Here is a 20,279-nt window from a genome sequence, read left to right on the forward strand (position 1 = left end):
CTGGGCCCATGCCCGAGTATTTATACTCTCCCTGGACAGCGCCACCCGCAGGCCGCTCAGTATCACTTCATAAGTCTTTCTTTTATGAATGATCGATTCATGTCACTTATCTTTTTTAAAAGTATTATAAACGAGCGGGGGGAAAAAAAATATTTTTTTACTTTTTTAAACTCTTATGCTGGTAAAAGCAGGCCTTACGCTTTTACCAGGCGTAAGATTTTTAAGGAATTTCAGTGGGCGGAGGTTCTGCAGAAAGTGGCACTCTCCACCCCTCCCGCAGAGGCCCTTCTCCAGGGCAGGTGTCCGATCTGTCAAGACCATTCTTGACAGATTTGAAGTGCTGCTTTTCTCCGCTTGCGCTTTGCATGCCTGAAACCGGCACTTGCGAGGCCTCTACGGGTGTGTACACAGCTCGCCCGCGCCCGTGGGAGGTTGGAAAATCCGGGCCAATGTTTTTTTTTCTTTCGTTTCTCTCGAAGGCTCAGACTCGCGCCGAGTTCCCTGGGGCTCTGAGGCCCCCCCCCACCCCCACCCCAGTACCTCACTACAGTGAATACAGGAGGCCTCGTCTTCCTGCGAGTCTAGCCAGGAATTTTTATCCGTCCCACCAAGGAGGACATCACAGAAGAGCCCTGACTGCCCCTCGCCTGCACTTTCTAGCAGGGTCACGGACAGTGACGGTGAGGTACCTGGCTGAGTTGGCCGGGCCCGGTGCACTGAGGCCAACTGTCGGACCCCTGTTGCCGCCCTGGCTGAACTCACGCACAGGTTCAGGAATCCAGCCTGGGATCTTCCTCCTCAGTATGTGTCCGTATCGGTGGGCCCACTGGGGAAGTAACTAAAATGGATTTTTTTTTAAATGTTTAGCCACTGTATATAGTGGAAACAGATTCAATAGTAACTTTCAAAAGGGAATTGTACATATACTTGAAAAGAAAAAAAACTGCAGGGCTGTGGGGAAAAGCAGAGGATAATTGGAGAGCTCTTTCAAAGAGCCAGTACAGGCACAATGGGCCGAATGGCCTCCTTCAGTGCTGTATGATTCCACATTGAAATGTGTATACTCTGGCGTGTTTCTGACGAAAGGCCGCTTTGTTTCTGTCTGCAGGTGGCTGAACTGAAGCAGGAGCTGAAGCTGCGAGCCTTGCCTGTCTCGGGAACTAAAACCGATCTCATTGAGCGGCTGAAGAACTATCAGGAGCAGAACCGAGGAGGTGGGACTCCTTCAACCACAGCGTCCACCATGGGCAAGACTGTCACTGCCACTTCGAAACCCGCGGAGGTGATGGTGGCCTTCCCATCTGCCCGCTTGAGCAGTACCCCGACAGTTGTCGCCAGTGTCGCCCCTGGGGAGGTGATGGCCGCCGCCGTGACGGGCAGCTCCGCGGTGAAGCTGAGCAGCACCAGTTCCACCCCCCCGGTGTCGCCTGCCCCCTCCGACCGCTCGGTGCACAGTATGGAAGAGGGCATGGCGCCCGAGGCATTCCCCGAGCCGCTCCAGTCTTCACCCATGCGGGTCATTGGCAAGGAAGAGCCCGCCTGCCTCAATGGCATGACGGGCATCACCATGCTGGTGCCCAGTGCCATCCGCAGCAGCAGCCAAGAGATGGGCAAGGACACGCATGCCGCCACCAAGGATCTGATGCTGCAGGAAAAGGACAAGCAAATCGAGGAGCTGACCCGGATGCTGAAGCAGAAGCAGCAGCTGGTCGAAGCCCTCCGACTGCAACTAGACCAGGAAAAGCGAACCCAACAGCAGCAGCAGCCAGTCGCGAGCGCGCCGAACAGCCAGAAAACCGTCCCCGTCACCATCAAGCAGGAGAGCCTGCCCTCCAGCTGCCCGCTCTCCGGGCAGCCCGCTCGCTTGGGTTCCAACAAACCCACCCCGCCCCTCAACCACGTCAAGCCCCCAAGGAGGAACCCGAGCCCCGCCGACGCCCCCGGCTCGAACGTGGTGCCAACGAAGGCCGTGATAGTAAAGCAGGAGGCCTGCTCGGGCACCTGCAAGCAGCCCGCACCGGCGCCCGCAGTTCTGCTGAGTTCGCCCCAGCCAAATCAGGTGACTGCGGGAGCACTGAGGACAATCACGCAGGGCCGAGCTCCCAATCTGCTGGCTAACGGAGCGGGCACTCATATCCTCCTCACAGTGACTCCACAGAACACCGACGCGCACAGTGTATCCCCCACTGTGAGCACTGCCAAGGGTCAACCCACAATACAGGTACTTGATAAATGGAGCTGTTTTGATTTCAAAGGGCAATTAGTGCATCCTTCCCCTCCCCCTCCACCAGAATTACATAGAATGCACAGCACAGAAACAGGCCATTCAGCCCAAAAGGTCCATGCTGGTGTCTATGCTCCACACAAGCCTCCTCCCAGCTCTCTTCATTTCACCCTACCAGTATAGTGGGGTAGATGCCGAGAGGCTGTTTTCCCCTGGCTGGAGCGTTTCGAACTAACGGTCATAGTCTCAGGATGAGGGGTCGGCCATTTAGGATTGAGATGAGGAGAAATTTCTTCTTAAGAACGTAAGAAATAAGAACGTAAGAAGTAAGAACAAGAGTCGGCCACACGGCCCCTCGAGCCTGCTCCGCCATTCAACAAGATCATGGCTGATCATCAACCTCAACTCCACTTTCCCGCCCGATCTCCATATCCCTTGATTCCCCCTAGAGTCCAAAAACCTATCGATCTCAGCCTTGAATATACTCAACGACTCAGAATTCACAGCCCTCTGGGGCAGAGAATTCCAAAGATTCACAACCCTCTGAGTGAAGAAATTCCTCCTCATCTCAGTCTTAAATGGCCGACCCCTTATCCTGAGACTATGCCCCTAGTTCTAGACACTCCAGCCAGGGGAAACAACCTCTCAGCATCTACCCTGTCAATCCCCCTCAGAATCTTGTATGTTTCAATGAGATCACCTCTCATTCTTCTAAACACCAGAGAGTATCGGCCCATTCTACACAATCTCTCATCATAGGACAGCCCTCTCATCCCAGGAATCAATCTAGTGAACCTTCGTTGCACCGCCTCCAAGGCAAGTATATCCTTCCTCAGATAAGGAGACTAAAACTGTGCCCAGTACTCCAGGTGTGATCTCACCAAGGCCCTGTACAATTGTAGTAAGACTTCCTTACTCTTATACTCCAACCCCCTTGCAATAAAGGCCAACAGGCCATTTGCCTTCCTTATTGCTTGCTGTACCTGCAGGCTAGCTTTCCGTGTTTCTTGCACAAGGACACCCAAATCTCTCTGAACACCAACATTTGAAAGTTTCTCACCATTTAAAAAATATTCAGTTTTTCTATTCTTCCTACCAAAGTGAATAACCTCACATTTCCCTACATTATACTCCATCTGCCACCTTACTGCCCACTCACTTAGTCTATCTATATCCCTTTGCAGACTTTTGGTGTTCTCCTCACAGCTTACTGTCCCACCTAGCTTTGTATCGTCAGCAAACTTGGATACATTACACTCGGTCCCTTCATCTAGGTCATTAATATAGATTGTAAATAGCTGAGGCCCCAACACTGATCCTTGCGGCACCTCACTAGTTACAGCCTGCCAACCTGAAAAAGATCCGTTTATCCTTACTCTGTTTTCTGTCCGTTAACCAATCCTCTCTCCATGCTAATATATTATCCCCAACCCCATGAGCCCTAAACTTGTGTAATAATCTTTTATGTGGCACCTTATCGAATGCCTTTTGGAAATTCAGATATACTCAGAGGGTGGTGAATCTTTGGAATTCTGTACCCCAAAGGCTATGGATGCTCAGTCGTTGAGTATATTCAGGACTGAGATCGATGGATTTTCGGACTCTTATGGGAATCGGGATATCGAAGGTGGAGTTGAGGTCGAAGATCAGCCATGATCTTATTGAATGGCGGAGCAGGCTCGAGGGCCCATATGGTCTACTCCTGCCCCTATTTCTTATGTTCTTATAACCATCCAGACTCCATACATAATCTGGCGGGTTCCAAGGTGGAGGAGGTTAATCTTGTCGTTACCTAATGTCTTTGTAAAACCTGATCTTTGTAAGACACTGTATGAATAAAGTGATGCTGGGAATTTGACACCAATACACAGTGAGTCAGTGAGCCGCAGCAGAGAAAGGTATTTTACCAAAGGGCTGTACCTAAAACATTAGCCTGTCGGTCTTTTTTCCCCACTGGAGGGCATGTGACGTGATACATTTTGATAGGAAGAACGAGGAGCGGCAATATAAACTAACGGGTACAATCCTAAAGGGGGTGCATGAACAGGGAGACCTGGGGGTATATGTGCACAAATCGTTGAAGGTGGCAGGGCAGGTGGAGAAAGTGGTTATAAATGCTTATGGGATCCTGGGCTTCATAAATAGAGGCATAGAGTACAAAAGCAAGGACGTTATGAACATTTATAAAACACTGGTTCGGCCTCAACTGGAATATTGTGTCCACTTCTGGGCACCGCACTCTAGGAAGGATGTGAAGGCCTTAGAGAGGGTGCAGAAAAGATTTACGAGAATGGTTCCAGGGAAGAGGGACTTATGTGGATAGACTGGAGAAGCTGGGGTTGTTCTCCTTGGAGCAGAGAAGGTTGAGAGGAGATTTGATAGAGGTGTTCAAAATCATGAGGGGTCTGGACAGAGTAGATAGAGAGAAACTGTTCCCATTGGCGGAAGGGTCGAGAACCAGAGGACACAGATTTAAAGTGATTGGCAGAAGAACCAAAAACTTTTTTACGCAGCGAGTGGTTATGATCTGGAACGCGCTGCCTGATAGGGGGGTGGAGGCAGATTCAATAGTAGCCTTCAAAGGGAATTGGATAAATACTTGAAGGAGAAAAAATTGCAGGGATATGGGGAAGCACGGTGGCATAGTGGTTAGCACTGTTGCCTCACAGCGCCAGGGACCCGGGTTCGAATCCGGCCTCGGGTGACTGTCTGTGTGGAGTTTGCACATTCTCCCCGTGTTTGCGTGGGTTTCCTCCGGGTGCTCCGGTTTCCTCCCACAGTCCAAAGATGTGCGGGTTAGGTTGATTGGCTATGATAAATTGACCCTTAGTGTTAGGGGGATTAAATACGTGGGGTTACGGGGATAGGGTGGGATATGTGTTGGTGTAGGGGTTACGGGGATCGGGTGGGATATGTGTCGGTGCAGGCTCGATGGGCCGAAATGGCCTCTATCTGCACTGTGGGGTTTCTGTGATTCTGTGAAAGAGCGGGGGAGTGGGACTAACTGGGTTGCTCTTCGAAAGAGCTGGCACAGATTCGATGGGCTGAACAGCCTCCTGTGCTGTATTGATCTATGAATGCCAGCCCTCCATTTTCTCACCCAGTTGGCCATTCTTGGGCGATCCCAGACAGGAAGAGCTTATTATTCAGCTATGGAGGACGTCACTGCTGAGCATAATTGTGTTCTTACTGGACATCCACACAGGACTTTCCAATGGGGGTGGGGGGTTGTCACTGGAAAATGAGGGAGAGCCCCAGCTGAGTTTTTCTTTTCTTCTGCTTCCTGAGGCGAGTTGCAGCAATCTAGCTGCTGTCCTGGTCAGACCAGCAATGGACCCAGGACCATGTGGCAGGTAAGATTCGTGCCACACAAGTGTCAGGCAATGACTATCTCCAACAAGCGAGAGTCTAACCACCGTCCCTGTGGCATTACCATCGCCGAATCCCCCACCATCAATATCCTGGGGGGTCACCATTGACCAGAAACTTAACTGGACCAGCCACACAAATACAGTGGCAACAAGAGCAGGTCAGAGGCTGGGAATTCTGCGGCGAGTGTCTCACCTCCTGACTCCCCAAAGCCTTTCCACCATCTACAAGGCACAAGTCAGGAGTGTGATGGAATACTCTCCACCTGCCTGGATGAGTGCAGCTCCAACAACACTCAAGAAGCTCGACACCATCCAGGACAAAGCAGCCCGCTTGATTGGCACTCCATCCACCACCTTAAATATTCACTCCCTCCACCACCGGCGCACCGTGGCTGCAGTGTGTACCATCTACAAGATGCACTGCAGCAACTCGCCAAGGCTTCTTCGGCAGCATCTCCCAAACTCGCGACCTCTTCCACCTGGAAGGACAAGGGCAGCAGGCACATGGGAACACCACACCTGCACGTTCCCCTCCAAGCCACACACCATCCTGACTTGCAAATATATCGGCCGATCCTTCATCGTCACTGGGTCAAAATCCTGGAACTCCCTCCCTAACAGCACTGTGGGAGCACCTTCACCACACGGACTGCAGCGGTTCAAGGAGGCGGCTCACCACCACCTTCTCAAGGGCAATTAGGGATGGGCAATAAATGCTGGCCTTGCCAGCGACGCCCACATCCCATAGACGAATAAAAAATAAATGTGGTCTGTATGACTTGGTGTCTTTACATGCTAGGCCGTGTGGATCTGTTTCAGATCCCTCGAGTGGTCAGACAGTGCCTCTTACAAGCCTTTGTACTATAATGTAGCTGCCCATCATTTAACTAGCCGATGAGAATAATTCTAAATTTGCTTTGTACAGAGAGTTAGTTACTGGACATCTGACACAACCTTATAGAGGTCTTCAAAATGATGAAGGAGTTCGATAGGATAGAAACATAGAAACTAGGAGCAGGAGTAGGCCATTCGGCCCTTCGAGCCTGCTCCGCCATTCAATGAGATCATGGCTGATCATCCAAACCCTAGCACCCGGTCCCTACACCGACAGCCATCCCACCCAAGCCCTATCCCCGTAACCCTGTAACCCCACGTATTTAATCCCCCCTAACACTAAGGGCCAATTTTTTTTATCATGGCCAATCAACCTAACCCGCACAATGTTTCCACTTGTGGGGTGCCCAAAAACTAGGGGCCATAAAGATAAGATAGTCACTAATAAATCCAACAAGGAAATCAGGGGAATCATCTTTACCCAGAGAGTGGTTAGAATGTGGAACTCGCTACCACATGGAGGTGAATAGCATTGATGCTTAAGAACAAACATAAGAAATAGGAGCAGGAACAGGCCACTTGGCCCCTCGAGCCTGCTACGCCATTGAATAAGATCATGGCTGATCTTGGGCTCAAAGCCACTTCCCTGCCCGCTCTCCATAACCCTTCACTCCCTTACCTTGTAAAAATCTGTCTATCTCCACCTTAAATGTATTTAATGACCCAGCCTCCACAGCTCTCTGGGGCAGAGAATTCCACAGATTTATGACCCTCTGAGAGAAGAAATTCCTCCTCATCTCAGTTCTAAAAGGACGACCCTTTATTCTGAAACTGGGCCCCCGTGTACAGTGTTGGGGTGTGTCGGGCCCCCGTGTACAGTGTTGGGGTGTGTCGGGCCCCCGTGTACAGTGTTGGGGTGTGTCGGGGCCCCCGTGTACAGTGTTGGGGTGTGTCGGGGCCCCGTGTACAGTGTTGGGGTGTGTCGGGCCCCCGTGTACAGTGTTGGGGTGTGTCGGGGCCCCGTGTACAGTGTTGGGGTGTGTCGGGCCCCCGTGTACAGTGTTGGGGTGTGTCGGGCCCCCGTGTACAGTGTTGGGGTGTGTCGGGGCCCCGTGTACAGTGTTGGGGTGTGTCGGGGCCCCGTGTACAGTGTTGGGGTGTGTCGGGCCCCCGTGTACAGTGTTGGGGTGTGTCGGGCCCCCGTGTACAGTGTTGGGGTGTGTCGGGCCCCCGTGTACAGTGTTGGGGTGTGTCGGGGCCCCGTGTACAGTGTTGGGGTGTGTCGGGCCCCCGTGTACAGTGTTGGGGTGTGTCGGGGCCCCGTGTACAGTGTTGGGGTGTGTCGGGGCCCCGTGTACAGTGTTGGGGTGTGTCGGGCCCCCGTGTACAGTGTTGGGGTGTGTCGGGCCCCCGTGTACAGTGTTGGGGTGTGTCGGGCCCCCGTGTACAGTGTTGGGGTGTGTCGGGCCCCCGTGTACAGTGTTGGGGTGTGTCGGGCCCCCGTGTACAGTGTTGGGGTGTGTCGGGGCCCCGTGTACAGTGTTGGGGTGTGTCGGGCCCCCGTGTACAGTGTTGGGGTGTGTCGTGGCCCCGTGTACAGTGTTGGGGTAAATCAGGCCCCCGTGTACAATGTTGGGTTTTATCAGGCCCGTGTACAATGTTGCGGTGTGTCGGGTCCCCCATGTACAATGTTGCCGTGTGTCGGGGCCTCGTGTACAGTGTTGCAGTGTGTCGGGGCCTCGTGCACAGTGTTGCGGTGTGTCGGGGCCCCGTGTATTCTTCAACAGATACAGTACATGTTTCCCAAGACACTGGGCCCGTGTACAGTGTTGGGGTGTGTCGGGGCCCCGTGTACAGTGTTGGGGTAAATCAGGCCCCTGTGTACAGTGTTGGGTTTTATCAGGCCCGTGTACAATGTTGCGGTGTGTCGGGTCCCCCATGTACAATGTTGCCGTGTGTCGGGGCCTCGTGTACAGTGTTGCAGTGTGTCGGGGCCTCGTGCACAGTGTTGCGGTGTGTCGGGGCCCCGTGTATTCTTCAACAGATACAGTACATGTTTCCCAAGACACTGGGCCCGTGTACAGTGTTGGGGTGTGTCGGGGCCCCGTGTACAGTGTTGGGGTAAATCAGGCCCCCGTGTACAGTGTTGGGTTTTATCAGGCCCGTGTACAATGTTGCGGTGTGTCGGGTCCCCCATGTACAATGTTGCCGTGTGTCGGGGCCTCGTGTACAGTGTTGCAGTGTGTCGGGGCCTCGTGTACAGTGTTGCCGTGTGTCGGGGCCCCGTGTATTCTTCAACAGATACAGTACATGTTTCCCAAGACACTGGGAGAATTCTGCTTTGCTTCAAATAGTGCCATGACAGCTTTTGCACTCACCTAAACAGGTGGACGTGACTTCTGTTTAAAGCCCCGTCCACACGCTGACATCTTGCACAAGGCAACATCCCCTCAGTACTGCACTGAGGTGTCAGCCCCGCTGAAGTCCCGAAGTGGAGGTCGGGAGTGCTTAAAAAAAAAAAAATCAAGCCAGACTGCCAGCTAGTGGCAAGCGAGCAAGATTTCAATGTTTGGAGTTCTGGAGCCTGTGGAGCGATTTAACGTTCCTCCTCAGAAAAGTGGTGCTGCTTCACCCAGACCGGTTTACCTGTTTGATGCAGCTCTCTGGTGCCATTCTAGTTGTCCCATATTTTCCCCCTTCTCTTTCAGGCGGTTCAGTCTCCTCCCCCCCAGGGACCGGCACAGCAGCCAACGCCCGACACCCAGTCGAAGCAGCAGCCGCAGGCAGGACTGGTGAACCAGGCAGTAAAAAAGGTACACGCACGCTTAGTGTTGATGATGTGGAGCAGAGCCTCCGCTTGACTGCAGGCGGGGCGGGGGGGGGGAGAGCGGTGTGGAGCGGGCCGCCAAGTGGGTTCAAACTGCAGTGCTGCTTTGTTTTCTGAAGGTCCATGATGGGACAGATTGTACGTGTTGTGTGGAAGGAATAGGCCCAATAAGCTCGCTGGCTTTCTCGTTGCACGCTGCCCAGTGTTTAGACACTTGGGAAATATGAAGCCGCATTTATTGAATGCACCTCGCGTGGGGCAGGTTTAGCCTTTTTACGGCTGTCATCATACAGGGGGGGTAGAAGTCATGCTTCAGCTATACAAAGCCCTGGTTAGACCGCACCTGGAGTACTGTGAGCAGTTCTGGGCTCCACACCCTTCGGAAGGATATATTGGCCTTCGAGGGAGTGCAGCGTAGGTTTGATACCCGGACTCCAAGGGTTAAGTTACGAGGAGAGATTACACAAATTAGGGTTGTATTCCCTGGAATTTAGACGGTTAAGGAGTGATTTAATCGAAGTTTTAAAGCTATTAAAGGGAACAGATAGGGTAGATAGAGAGAAACTATTTCCGCTGGTTGGGGAGTCTAGGACTAGGGGGCAGAGTCTAAAAATTAGAGCCAGACCTTTCAGGAGTGAAATTAGGAAACACTTCTACACACAAAGGGCGGTAGAAGTTTGGAACTCTCTTCTGCAAACGGCAATTGATGCTAGACTAATTAATTTTAAACCTGAGATTGATAGATTTTTGTTAACCAAAGGTATTAAGGGATATGGGGCAAAGGCGGGTATATGGAGTTCGGTCACAGATCAGCCATGACCTTATTGAATGGCGGAGCAGGCTCGAGGGGCTGAATGGCCTCCTCCTGTTCCTATGTGTCCCAGTTTCAGTTAGCAGGTGCTATCTGACTCCTTGCTGTGTTTGTTTTAAATGTAGGACCAGAAGGTGGGTCTGCAGCTGATCACTGGCCCATCTGGTGCCGTGCTCTCATATGCCTTTACACCCCCGAACCTGCAGCCCTTCTTTGTAAACAACCTAACCGAGAGCTCGCTAAAAGCCAGGGTGAACGCTGTGAATAACGGGCCCAGCACCCCACACAAGGTGAGTTAGTGAATCGCTTCAGACATTTAATAAAGAGCGACGTGAAGCAACTGCTCCCCACCTGTTTCATGGGGTGGGGTTCGTAGGAGTAAACATAGAAACATAGAAGATAGGAGCAGGAGTAGGCCATTCGGCCCCTCGAGCCTGTTCTGCCATTTAATGAGATCATGGCTGATCATCCAAATTCAGTACCCTGTCCCTGCTTTCTCCCTATACCCCTTGATCCCTTTAGCCTTAAGAAATATATCCAACTCCTTCTTGAATATATTTAAAGAATTGGCCTCCACTGCCTTCTGTGGTAGAGAATTCCACAGGTTCACCACTCTCTGGGTGAAGAAATTCCTCCTCATCTCAGTCATAACTGGCTTACCCCTTATCTTTAGACTGTGACCCCTGGTTCTGGACTCCCTGACCATCGGGAACATCCTTCCTGCATCTAGTCTGTCCAGTCCTGTTAGAATTTTATAAGTTTCAATGAGATCCCCTCTCATTCTTCTAAACTCCAGCGAGTATAAGCCCAATCGACCCAATCTCTCCTCATACATCATTCCTACCATCCCAGGTATCAGCCTGGTGAATCTTCGCTGCACTCCTTCCACGGCAAGAACATCCTTCCTCAGATAAGGCGACCAAAACTGCACACAATACTCAAGGTGTGGTCTCACCAAGGCCCTGTACAACTGCAGCAAGACATCCTTGCTCCTGTACTCGCATCCTCTCGCTACGAAGGCCAACATACCATTTGCCGCCTTAACCGCCTGCTGCACCTGCATGCTTACCTTCAGCGACTGGTGCACAAGGACACCCAGGTCTCGCTGCACTTCCCCTTCTCCCAAGGTTGTTCACCTCGCGTTAATTGTCTCCCCCCTACTCCCTGAAGGTGCTGCTGCCTCACCCTCATTCTGTAGCACTGATCGCCCTCCCAATAGGGGGTTGCCAACCCTCCAGGATTGGCCTGGAGTCTCCAGGAATTGAAGATTAATTTGGACACTGCTGCGAGCAAACACTCAAGAGAAATAGATAGCAAAATACTGCGGATGCTGGAAATCCGAAATAACAACAGAAAACGCTGGAAAAACTCAGCAGGCCAGGCAACATCCATGGAGAGAGAAACAGAGTCAATGTTTCAGGTCGAAACCCTTCAGAACTGAGAAAAAAGCAGGAAATGAAACAGATTAAAAAGCAAGTTTGGGGGCTGGGAAATGGGGGAGGGGATGAAAGAACAAAAGGGAAGGCCTGAGAGGTGAAGAGACATTAAGAGATATTCAAGGTGAGACGAGATGGCAATAGGACAGGTAAAGAGGCAAAGGATGGCTCTAGATGAAGTGTGAAATGCGCTGGCAGAGTGAAAGACAGCTGTCATGTGGGAGAGAGAAAAGAAAGGAAAAGGCACAAACCAAAAGTGTGGATAAAAAATATATAAAAATATAATAGGGGCCAAGGTTATGATCTGAAATTGTTGAACTCGATATTGAGTCCAGTTGCCTGGCCTGCTGAGTTTTTCCAGCGTTTTCTGTTGTTACTCAAGAGAATCTTTTATCTTTAAACATTTTCATTTATTAGCTATAAAAATGTCGGCGATGGGGATCAAAGGCATTTTGACCGACAGTCAATATTAATCCAACTGTGGGTAACAAAGAGTCTGTTGCCTTTCCCGTTGGCCGTGGGAAGGCAGTGCGCCCGGAGGATGGGCCAATGGCGGGAGCGTGGGGGGTCAGGTGGCTTGAGGTGGGAGGTCGTGATGAAGCCTCCAGGAATACACCCAGCCAGAGTCGGCAACCCTGCGTCCCCCCACCTCACCCACTAGAAGGTGTCCACGCACTTCCCAGTACGAGTTGCTGAACAGCCGGCGGAAGTGGGACTTCCTTGTCTTGTTTAAATTTTTATTTTCCTAGCTTGGGGGTGCTGATGCCATTTGCAGCACCCCCCCGACCTAATAAACCACTCCCCATCTCTCTCCCTCCTAACTGCTGACCCACATCAGAACGAATCTAGAATCTTGCCATGGATGAGGGACTTATGTGGAGTGACTAGAGAACAATATTCCCTCTAAGTGCGGCCGTGCACGCACGTCCTGCACAGCCCGCTCACCGGCTTTTCCATTGTAAATACTGCCCGTGCGCAGAAATTTAAAGGGAACAGGCTGCGCGGAACAAAGTGCAGCCTACAGGGAACGTTGCTAGAGAAGCTTGGATTGTCCTCCGTAGAGCAGAGAAGGGGAGATTTAATGGAGGTGTTCCAAATGATGAGCGATTTTGATAGCGTAAATAAGGAGAAACTCTTTCCACTGGTGGAAGGACACAGGTTTAAGGTCATTGGCGGAAGGACATAGGTTTAAGGTCATTGGTAGAAGGACACAGGTTTAAGGTCATTGGCGGAAGGACACAGGTTTAAGGTCATTGGTAGAAGGACACAGGTTTAAGGCCATTGGCGGAAGGACACAGGTTTAAGGTCATTGGTAGAAGGACACAGGTTTAAGGTCATTGGCGGAAGGACACAGGTTTAAGGTCATTGGCGGAAGGACACAGGTTTAAGGTCATTGGCGGAAGGACACAGGTTTAAGGTCATTGGCGGAAGGGCACAGGTTTAAGGTCATTGGCGGAAGGACACCAGGTTTAAGGTTATTGGCGGAAGGACACAGGTTTAAGGTCATTGGCGGAAGGACACAGGTTTAAGGTCATTGCGGAAGGACACAGGTTTAAGGTCATTGGCGGAAGGACACAGGTTTAGGTCATTGGCGGAAGGACACAGGTTTAAGGTCATTGGCGAAGGGCACAGGTTTAAGGTCATTGGCGGAAGGACACAGGTTTAAGGTCATTGGCGGAAGGACACAGGTTTAAGGTCATTGGCGGAAGGACACAGGTTTAAGGTCATTGGCGGAAGGGCACAGGTTTAAGGTCATTGGCGGAAGGACACAGGTTTAAGGTCATTGGTAGAAGGACACAGGTTTAAGGTCATTGGCGGAAGGACACAGGTTTAAGGTCATTGGTAGAAGGACACAGGTTTAAGGTCATTGGCGGAAGGGCAAGAGGGGAGGTGAGAATTTTTTACGCAGCGAGTTGTGATCTGGAACGCGCTGCCTGAAGGGCGGTGGAAGCAGATTCAATAGTAACTTTCAAAAGGGAATGGGATAAATACTTGGAAAGAACTGCAGGGCCATGGGGAGAGAGCGGGGGAGTGGGACTAATTGGAGAGCTCTTTCGAAGAGCCAGCACAGGGCCGAATGGCCGCTTTCTGTGCTGGATCATTCTATGACCTGGCATGGTTGGGAATCAATCCCGGGTCTTTCTGATCTCCAGTGAATGTACTGGCCCAGTTGGTAAATAGATCCCAACTTTGAGCTCACTCTGCATGCAGAAACCCCAGCCCTTTTGATGCGTGTGTTTAGGTACATAGGATTCTTTGTTGCAGAAATTGGGGCTGCCCTGTATGAGGAGTCCCTGACAGTTTATTGGGTTGAACTGGCTGCCCCCTTATTATTAAGAACATAAGAAATAAGAGCAGGAGCAGGCCACACGGCCCCTCGAGCCTGCTCCGCCATTCAATAAGATCACGGCTGATCATTGACCTCAACTCCACTTTCCCGCCCGATCTCCATACCCCTCGATTTCCCTAGAGTCCAAACATCTATCGAGCTCAGCCTTGAATGTACTCAACGATTCAACATCCACAGCCCTTTGTGGTAGAGAATTCCAAAGATGTCACCCACAGTCCAGGCCGTTACTTATGATGAAACGTCAGCCAAGGTCCGACCGCAGCATCTCCTGGGAGTTTTCATCTGACTGAGAGAGGCGCTTTGGAGGATGGCATGGATCAGGAATCTTCTGCATAAGGGTGGAGAGGGTTGAGTGGGTGGAGGTTATGAAGTATAAGCGCAGGGAGTTCACGGACTGCAGAGATTCAAACACTTACCCAGCAAGGGCAATGATCACACGAAGTCTTCCTCTAATGAGACTGTGGCTTGGTATTGGAACTTTCTAATGTATTGTTAGTGGCTGATCCTGACTCCCCTGTCAGTCCCTGCTCCACATAGAGACCAGGCCAGTGTTTTACTGGAGGCAATGTGGGCCACTGGCTTCTCGTCTTCCGCTTTCACTTCACTTCTCTAGCTCCATTCACTCTTTATATTAAAAAAAAACTTTTTTCCTGTTTTAGTTTGATTGCTTTCAATTTACTGCTTTTAATTGTTTACTTTTTCAATTCACTTTTTCCTACCCTTTCTGTCTCCTCCGTCTGTGTGTCTCTATCTCTCACTGCCTCTCTCTCTCTCTCTGCCTCTCTCTCTCTCTGCCTCTCTCTCTCTCTCTCACTGCCCTCTCTCTCTCTCTCTCTGCCTCTCTCTCTCTCTCTCTCTCTCTCTGCCTCTCTCTCTCTCTCTGCCTCTCTCTCTCTCTCTCTCTCTGCCTCTCTCTCTCTCTTCTCCTCTCTCTGCCTCTCTCTCTCTCTCTCTGCCTCTCTCTCTCTCTCTGCCTCTCTCTGCCTCACTCTCTCTCTCTCTGCCTCTCTCTCTGCCTCTCTCTCTCTCTCTCTCTCTCTCCCTCTGCTCTCTCTCTCTCTCTCTCTCTCTCTCCTCTCCCTCTGCCTCTCTCTCTCTCTCTCTCTCTCTCTCTGCCCTCTCTCTCTCTCTCTCTCTCTGCCTCTCTCTCTCTCTCTCTCTCTGCCTCTCTCACTCTCTCTCTCTCTTCTGCCTCTCTCTCTCTCTCTCTCTCTCTGCCTCTCTCTCTCTCTCTCTCTGCCTCTCTCTCTCTCTCTCTCTCTCTCTGCCCTCTCTCTCTCTCTCTCTGCCTCTCTCTCTCTCTCTCTGCCTCTCTCTCTCTCTCTCTCTCTCTCTGCCTCTCTCTCTCTCTCTCTGCCCTCTCTCCTCCTCCTCTCCTCTCTCTGCCTCTCTCTCTCGCTCTCTCTCTCTCTCTGCCCTCTCTCTCTCTGTCAGAGACTGGTATTCTCGTAGAATTGCAGCAGATCATGCCACTCTCACTAAGTGTAGAAAATCATGGGAGTTGGCATTGGGCCTAATCACTGAGTGCTGGTTCACACTGGTGATCGCCTGTGCTGCTTTAGCCTAGGTTCTCTGGGGAAGTTGCCACGGTAGAGCAGGTTAGAGGGCACCTTCCCAGGGTGTTTCAGGTGGGATTCAGAGCGCCTGAAGCAGTTGGAGTTGATGTGAGGCGTACCTAAAAAGGGGAGGAAATAGAAAGTTGCTCCTTTGGCTGGTGAGTCTAATCTTTTTTCCAGTCTTGGTTCACAACCAATGATCACGTGCTGTTTTACTGTTCTCAGGAGAACTCCAGAAGCCAACAGATGGACGATTTGTTCGACATCCTCATTGAAAGTGGAGGTAAGCTAATGATGGAGCCTTGCAGGGTGGGGTTGGGGTACATCGATAATGGTAACATTGGTGATTCCCCCCACACACTTCAACTGGTTGAGCTGGGACTGCAGATTGGGTTCCAACGCTGTAATGATTTCTGATCCATGCTCCGAAGCTCTGGAATTCCCTCCCTAGCCCTCTCCGCCTCTCTCCTCCTTAAAACCTACCTCTTTGACCAAGCTTCTGCTCGCCTGTCCAAATATCTCCTTCAGTGGCTCGGTGTCAAATTTTGTCTGAATGCTCCTGTGAAGCGCCTTGGGCCGTTTTACTGCGTTCAAAGGTGCTACATCAACGCAAGTTGTTGTTTATGCCCGGCACCCCGGTGGGATCGGTGACCTCTCGCCCCAAGAGTTTCCAGATATCTCCTGTTGCTGAAGGAACTTTCCTTTCCAAGGTCCACAGCCAGCATTGAACACACACCTCCAAGTGTGGTCTAACCAAGGCGCTGTATAAATGTAACATCGCCTCCCTGCTTCTGTGTTCTATTCCTCTAGAAATAAACCCCAGTGTTCTGTACGTACACTTTTTGGCCTCGCCAACTTGTGTTGCTACTTTTCGCAGTTTATTTATCTGTATTTCCCAAATCGCTTGGCCCCTCTACCCCATTAAATTTCTTGCCTTCCAATGAATAAATGGCCTCCATATTCCTCCTAAAAGGTAATTTTGCTATATCGAATTTTATTTGTCATTTATCCGCCCACTTTGTACTAAATGGCAAATGAAATTCGATATAGCGAAGTTCTTCTCTCCCTATTAGCGAGTCTTTGTCAGCTCTAGCTGTCCGGGAGAGGTTGACTGGTGCCGGGTTTGATCCAACCTCCAATACTCTGGTACTGAGCGCTGACAAGCTAGTGCTGTTTGCTCAGGTCTACCTGCTGTGTTCAAGAACATAAGAATTAGGAGCAGGAGTCGGCCATACGGCCCCTCGAGCCTGCTCCGCCATTCAATACGATCATGGCTGATCATCGACCTCAACTCCACTTTCCCGTCCGATCTCCATATCCCTCGATTACCCTGGAGTCCAAACATCTATCGATCTCAGCCTTGAATATACTCAACGACTGAGCATCCACAGCCCTCTGGGGCAGAGAATTCCACAGATTCACAACCCTCTGAGTGAAGAAATTCCTCCTCATCTCAGTCTTAAATGGCCGACCCCTTATCCTGAGACTATGCCCCCCTAGTTCTGGACACTCCAGCCAGGGGTTTCTTATTTATTTTCCTCCCCTCCTGTCCTGTTGTACCATTCCATGGGCACTGGCAATCCCCAGGTTCGGTGCTAAAGTGTCATTTTTCTTGTGCGGACCCAGATGGTGAGTGCCATCGTGCTACTCCCCTGCGGACCTGATCCTTTCTGGGTCAGTGTCCATCCATCCAGTAGATGCCAGTGGATCATGATCAGAAGCATGGAACCCTGGCTGCATTTAGATTTGTGACCCTCTGAAACCCAGGATGACTGAGACCAATTGTATTTTAACTGCCTGAGCTCCGAATAAACAGGGGATCGAATATGGGGCTTCCGGTCTCTCTGACTCTGTATTACACAAGCCTTTACCCCTCCCTGAGTAGTCAAGAATCTCAATGGGAGATCGAGACCCTCCCTCCCAAACCACAGTGTGATGAACTGAAACTGGGATAATGGAAATAAAAAGTGATCTGGCTTATTTTCTTTTGTATCTTCATTTACAGAAATTTCACTCAATGCCAAGGACATTTCCACGTCTTTAAACACGCCGTCTCCGCAGAGTGTTTCGCCCACGCTCGCCGCGTCTCCGCCGCTGGCAGCTCTCAAAGTCCAGCCGCCGTCTCCGCAGCTGTTGCTGGAGCCCATCAGCGACGGTCAGTCCAGCAATCAGGAGAGCCGCCTCGAGGACTTTCTAGTGAGCACCACCGGTGTCCCGCTATTATCGGTGGACCACGACGGGACCGAACCCCTCTCGCTCATCGATGACTTACACAACCAAATGCTGAGCAGCTCCAGCATTCTGGAGCACCCACACTCGCCCATGGACACTTCAGACATGCACTTCACCGCTGACAGCGCCAGCCTGACCCTGGACCTTGCCGACACTAACTTGGACAACATGGAGTGGCTGGACCTTACTATGGGTGGCTCTTCTGTGGGTCTGGCTCCTTTGAGCTCTGTCGCCCCCAGTGTCTTCTCTACTGACTTTCTAGACAGTCACGACCTGCAATTACACTGGGATTAACGTCAACAGCCAAAACGTTGAGGCCGATCCATCGCAAAGCCTCCCGGTCAGTGTGAACCTTCAGTGCGCAGAGGCTGAATCGGGTCAGGGTCCTTCAGCGTGTGTTCTTAGCTGTCACTTTACTTGACCAGGATCTACACGCGCACCGGGAATGCACGGCCTTTGGTGAAGCACTGGAGGATCTTTGTTCAAAAGTCGCGCGCAAGCACGGGCTGGAGCTCGTGGCTCAACTCTGAGCCCAACCACCGCTGCTGGGGATCTGCACCTGGATTAGATGCCCAACCAGAAGATGGGACCTTCTTGAAGATTGACCTGGACAACGTGAACTTCTTTGAGCTAAAGCTCTCCACGAGGCTTCCGGGCCTGGTCCTGTGGAGAGGGATCCCACTCCCAGCACCTGTCACATTCGATTTCTCCATTGCCAAGGTTGTGTTTTTGCACTGACTGGGGGAAGTTTTTTTTTTTTAAAACCCAAAGGTACATTAAGTGAGCAGGGATCAAAAAATAACTGCCTCCATCCTCCCCCCAACCCAACCCAACCACCACCGGCCTGTTCAGGATGAGTTCAAATGTTATTGTTGCCTGTCCTGGGGACAGATGCCTCGGTCCCGCATGATTTCTCTTTAAGATCGCAAAACAAGACCAGTGTTTGTGAGCGGCTCGGATTGTAACTGCGGCGTTTTGGCTTGTCGTGAAATAGTTTCTTTCGTGGCCGAGAGCCTGGCATTGTTTGTTTTAACCGGAGGAGAGATGTCGAATTTAGCCCCGGGGGCAGCCCCTCACTGCACCTGTACGTGCCATTCATTCGCGACTTTCAATCTTGAGCTGCGTTGTTGGATTTGGGCGAGCGCCGTCTCGAGGGCACCTCGAGGACGGCTGCCACCTTCACAAATGATCTCTGCTTTGCGGATTCGAAACTTGAACAACTTGGGTCTGCAAAAAAAAATCACGTTCCATTCTGCTCGTGGACACAGAAGCATTGGCCTGCCTAGGACTGGATCCAGCACGTCCCAGAGTTTGCACAAGGAAAGTAACATAGCTGTCACTACACCGCGGGCTTTTATAGTGTTGATACCAGATCGAAGCCCCGGGGCAAGTGACACTCGAACATGCCATTTGATGCGGACAGTACACAACGGATAACTAGCTTTCAGCTGCCAACTGGGGTTCCCGGTGAGCCAGGTGTGCGTTCTCTGGGCCCTTTGGTTTGGGGGTGCGGTGGGGTGTGGGGGAGGAAGGTATACGCCCACATTTCATCCCCTCATCGACCCAAGCAGCGTTGCCCGCGCGGGAAGTTCCTCTGCCTCCTGCACACCCTACCCTTTGAACACCGAAGGGAGTTTGAACGGTCGAGGGTTAAATGTCGGACAGGGCAGTAAATTGACACTCGTCGCCACTCCGGTGCAGTATTCCTCTCGAGTGACACAAAAAGGCGTTTTAAATTTTGCTGGAGGAAATTTTTCTTTTTAAATCTTTCTTGCCAGCGAATGCAATGATTTTTTTTTAAACTGTAAAGTTACAATCATCTAGAATGTAAAACAGAATTGCATACTGTAAAATGTGCATCGAAGTCATATCTGTGTATAAGTTGCATAGCTAACTTCAGCTGTGTTCTATAAATCTCACTGATAAAGTAACACTGGTGTACGGGGCTCACTTTTAACTTAAAGCCTTGAAAATGGGCATCAAATGACAACTTGTCCAGCCCAGTAGAATAGCAGTTGAAGAAGTTTGCTTCAATGGGTTTCTGGTACCCGGAGCTTGTATAACTCTCCAGTTTGTCGGCCGCACACGATGAGTTTCAGCAATAGCTTGCAAGCCTTGTGACCAAGCTGATGCCTTTTCATCCCAGACCAAGTATTTCTGCTGGCTGAGAGTGGGACAGAATTAGCTTTGGAGCCAGGGAGGAGTGTGTGTGTGTGTGTGAGAGACGTGCAAACTGAGCTAAAGGAGACTGTGGAGAGGCAAGAGCCTTTAGAGGATTGGAGATGGTGACCGAGGGATGGAAAGTGCTTGAATTCCTGGTTGCTTTTGAAGTTTAATTAGACCGACCAGAGATTACTACCGTCTTGAGTCCTAGGCAATGCTGCAATTTTTTTTTTTTTTTTTTGCAATTGACACACTCGCCTGAAGTCAATTTCTCACATACACACACACTGCAAGCTTCATGGTCCGAGGCAGAGAGGACAGATCACTCTTAAATCACTATTGCAAACTAGCGGCCAAGACAACCTTTCTGGTAGCCAAAGGTGAAGTTACTGTGGCCATTATATAGCCTGAAGAGAGATTGGGTGTTGCTGCTTTGGCCCGCCAGTTCTTTGCTTTGCTCACCAGTTCCCCTTGA

At 51.0% G+C, this 20,279-nt stretch overlaps 1 protein-coding gene across 5 annotated transcripts in view; it reads left to right on the top strand.

The window, feature by feature from the left end:
- LOC147099018 (myocardin-related transcription factor A-like) overlaps positions 1-19,572 on the top strand; it is a 194,055-nt gene extending 174,483 nt beyond the window's left edge. For 4 of the 5 annotated variants that reach the window (XM_085969566.1, XM_085969561.1, XM_085969562.1 and 1 more), the window contains 5 exons: positions 1,109-2,221; positions 9,138-9,242; positions 10,193-10,357; positions 15,635-15,692; positions 17,415-19,572. In XM_085969566.1, the coding sequence (XP_085825692.1) occupies positions 1,109-2,221; positions 9,138-9,242; positions 10,193-10,357; positions 15,635-15,692; positions 17,415-17,935 (1,962 nt within the window). In that variant the 3' untranslated portion in view covers positions 17,936-19,572. The remainder of the gene's footprint in view (positions 1-1,108; positions 2,222-9,137; positions 9,243-10,192; positions 10,358-15,634; positions 15,693-17,414) is intronic. The other variant, XM_085969564.1, reaches the window with a different exon arrangement.
- Positions 19,573-20,279: the final 707 nt, after the last annotated feature.

This window comes from Somniosus microcephalus, chromosome 28, assembly GCF_052327205.1.
Source record: "Somniosus microcephalus isolate GS21.2 chromosome 28, FLI_Smic_1.0, whole genome shotgun sequence".
Lineage (NCBI taxonomy): Eukaryota > Metazoa > Chordata > Chondrichthyes > Squaliformes > Somniosidae > Somniosus > Somniosus microcephalus.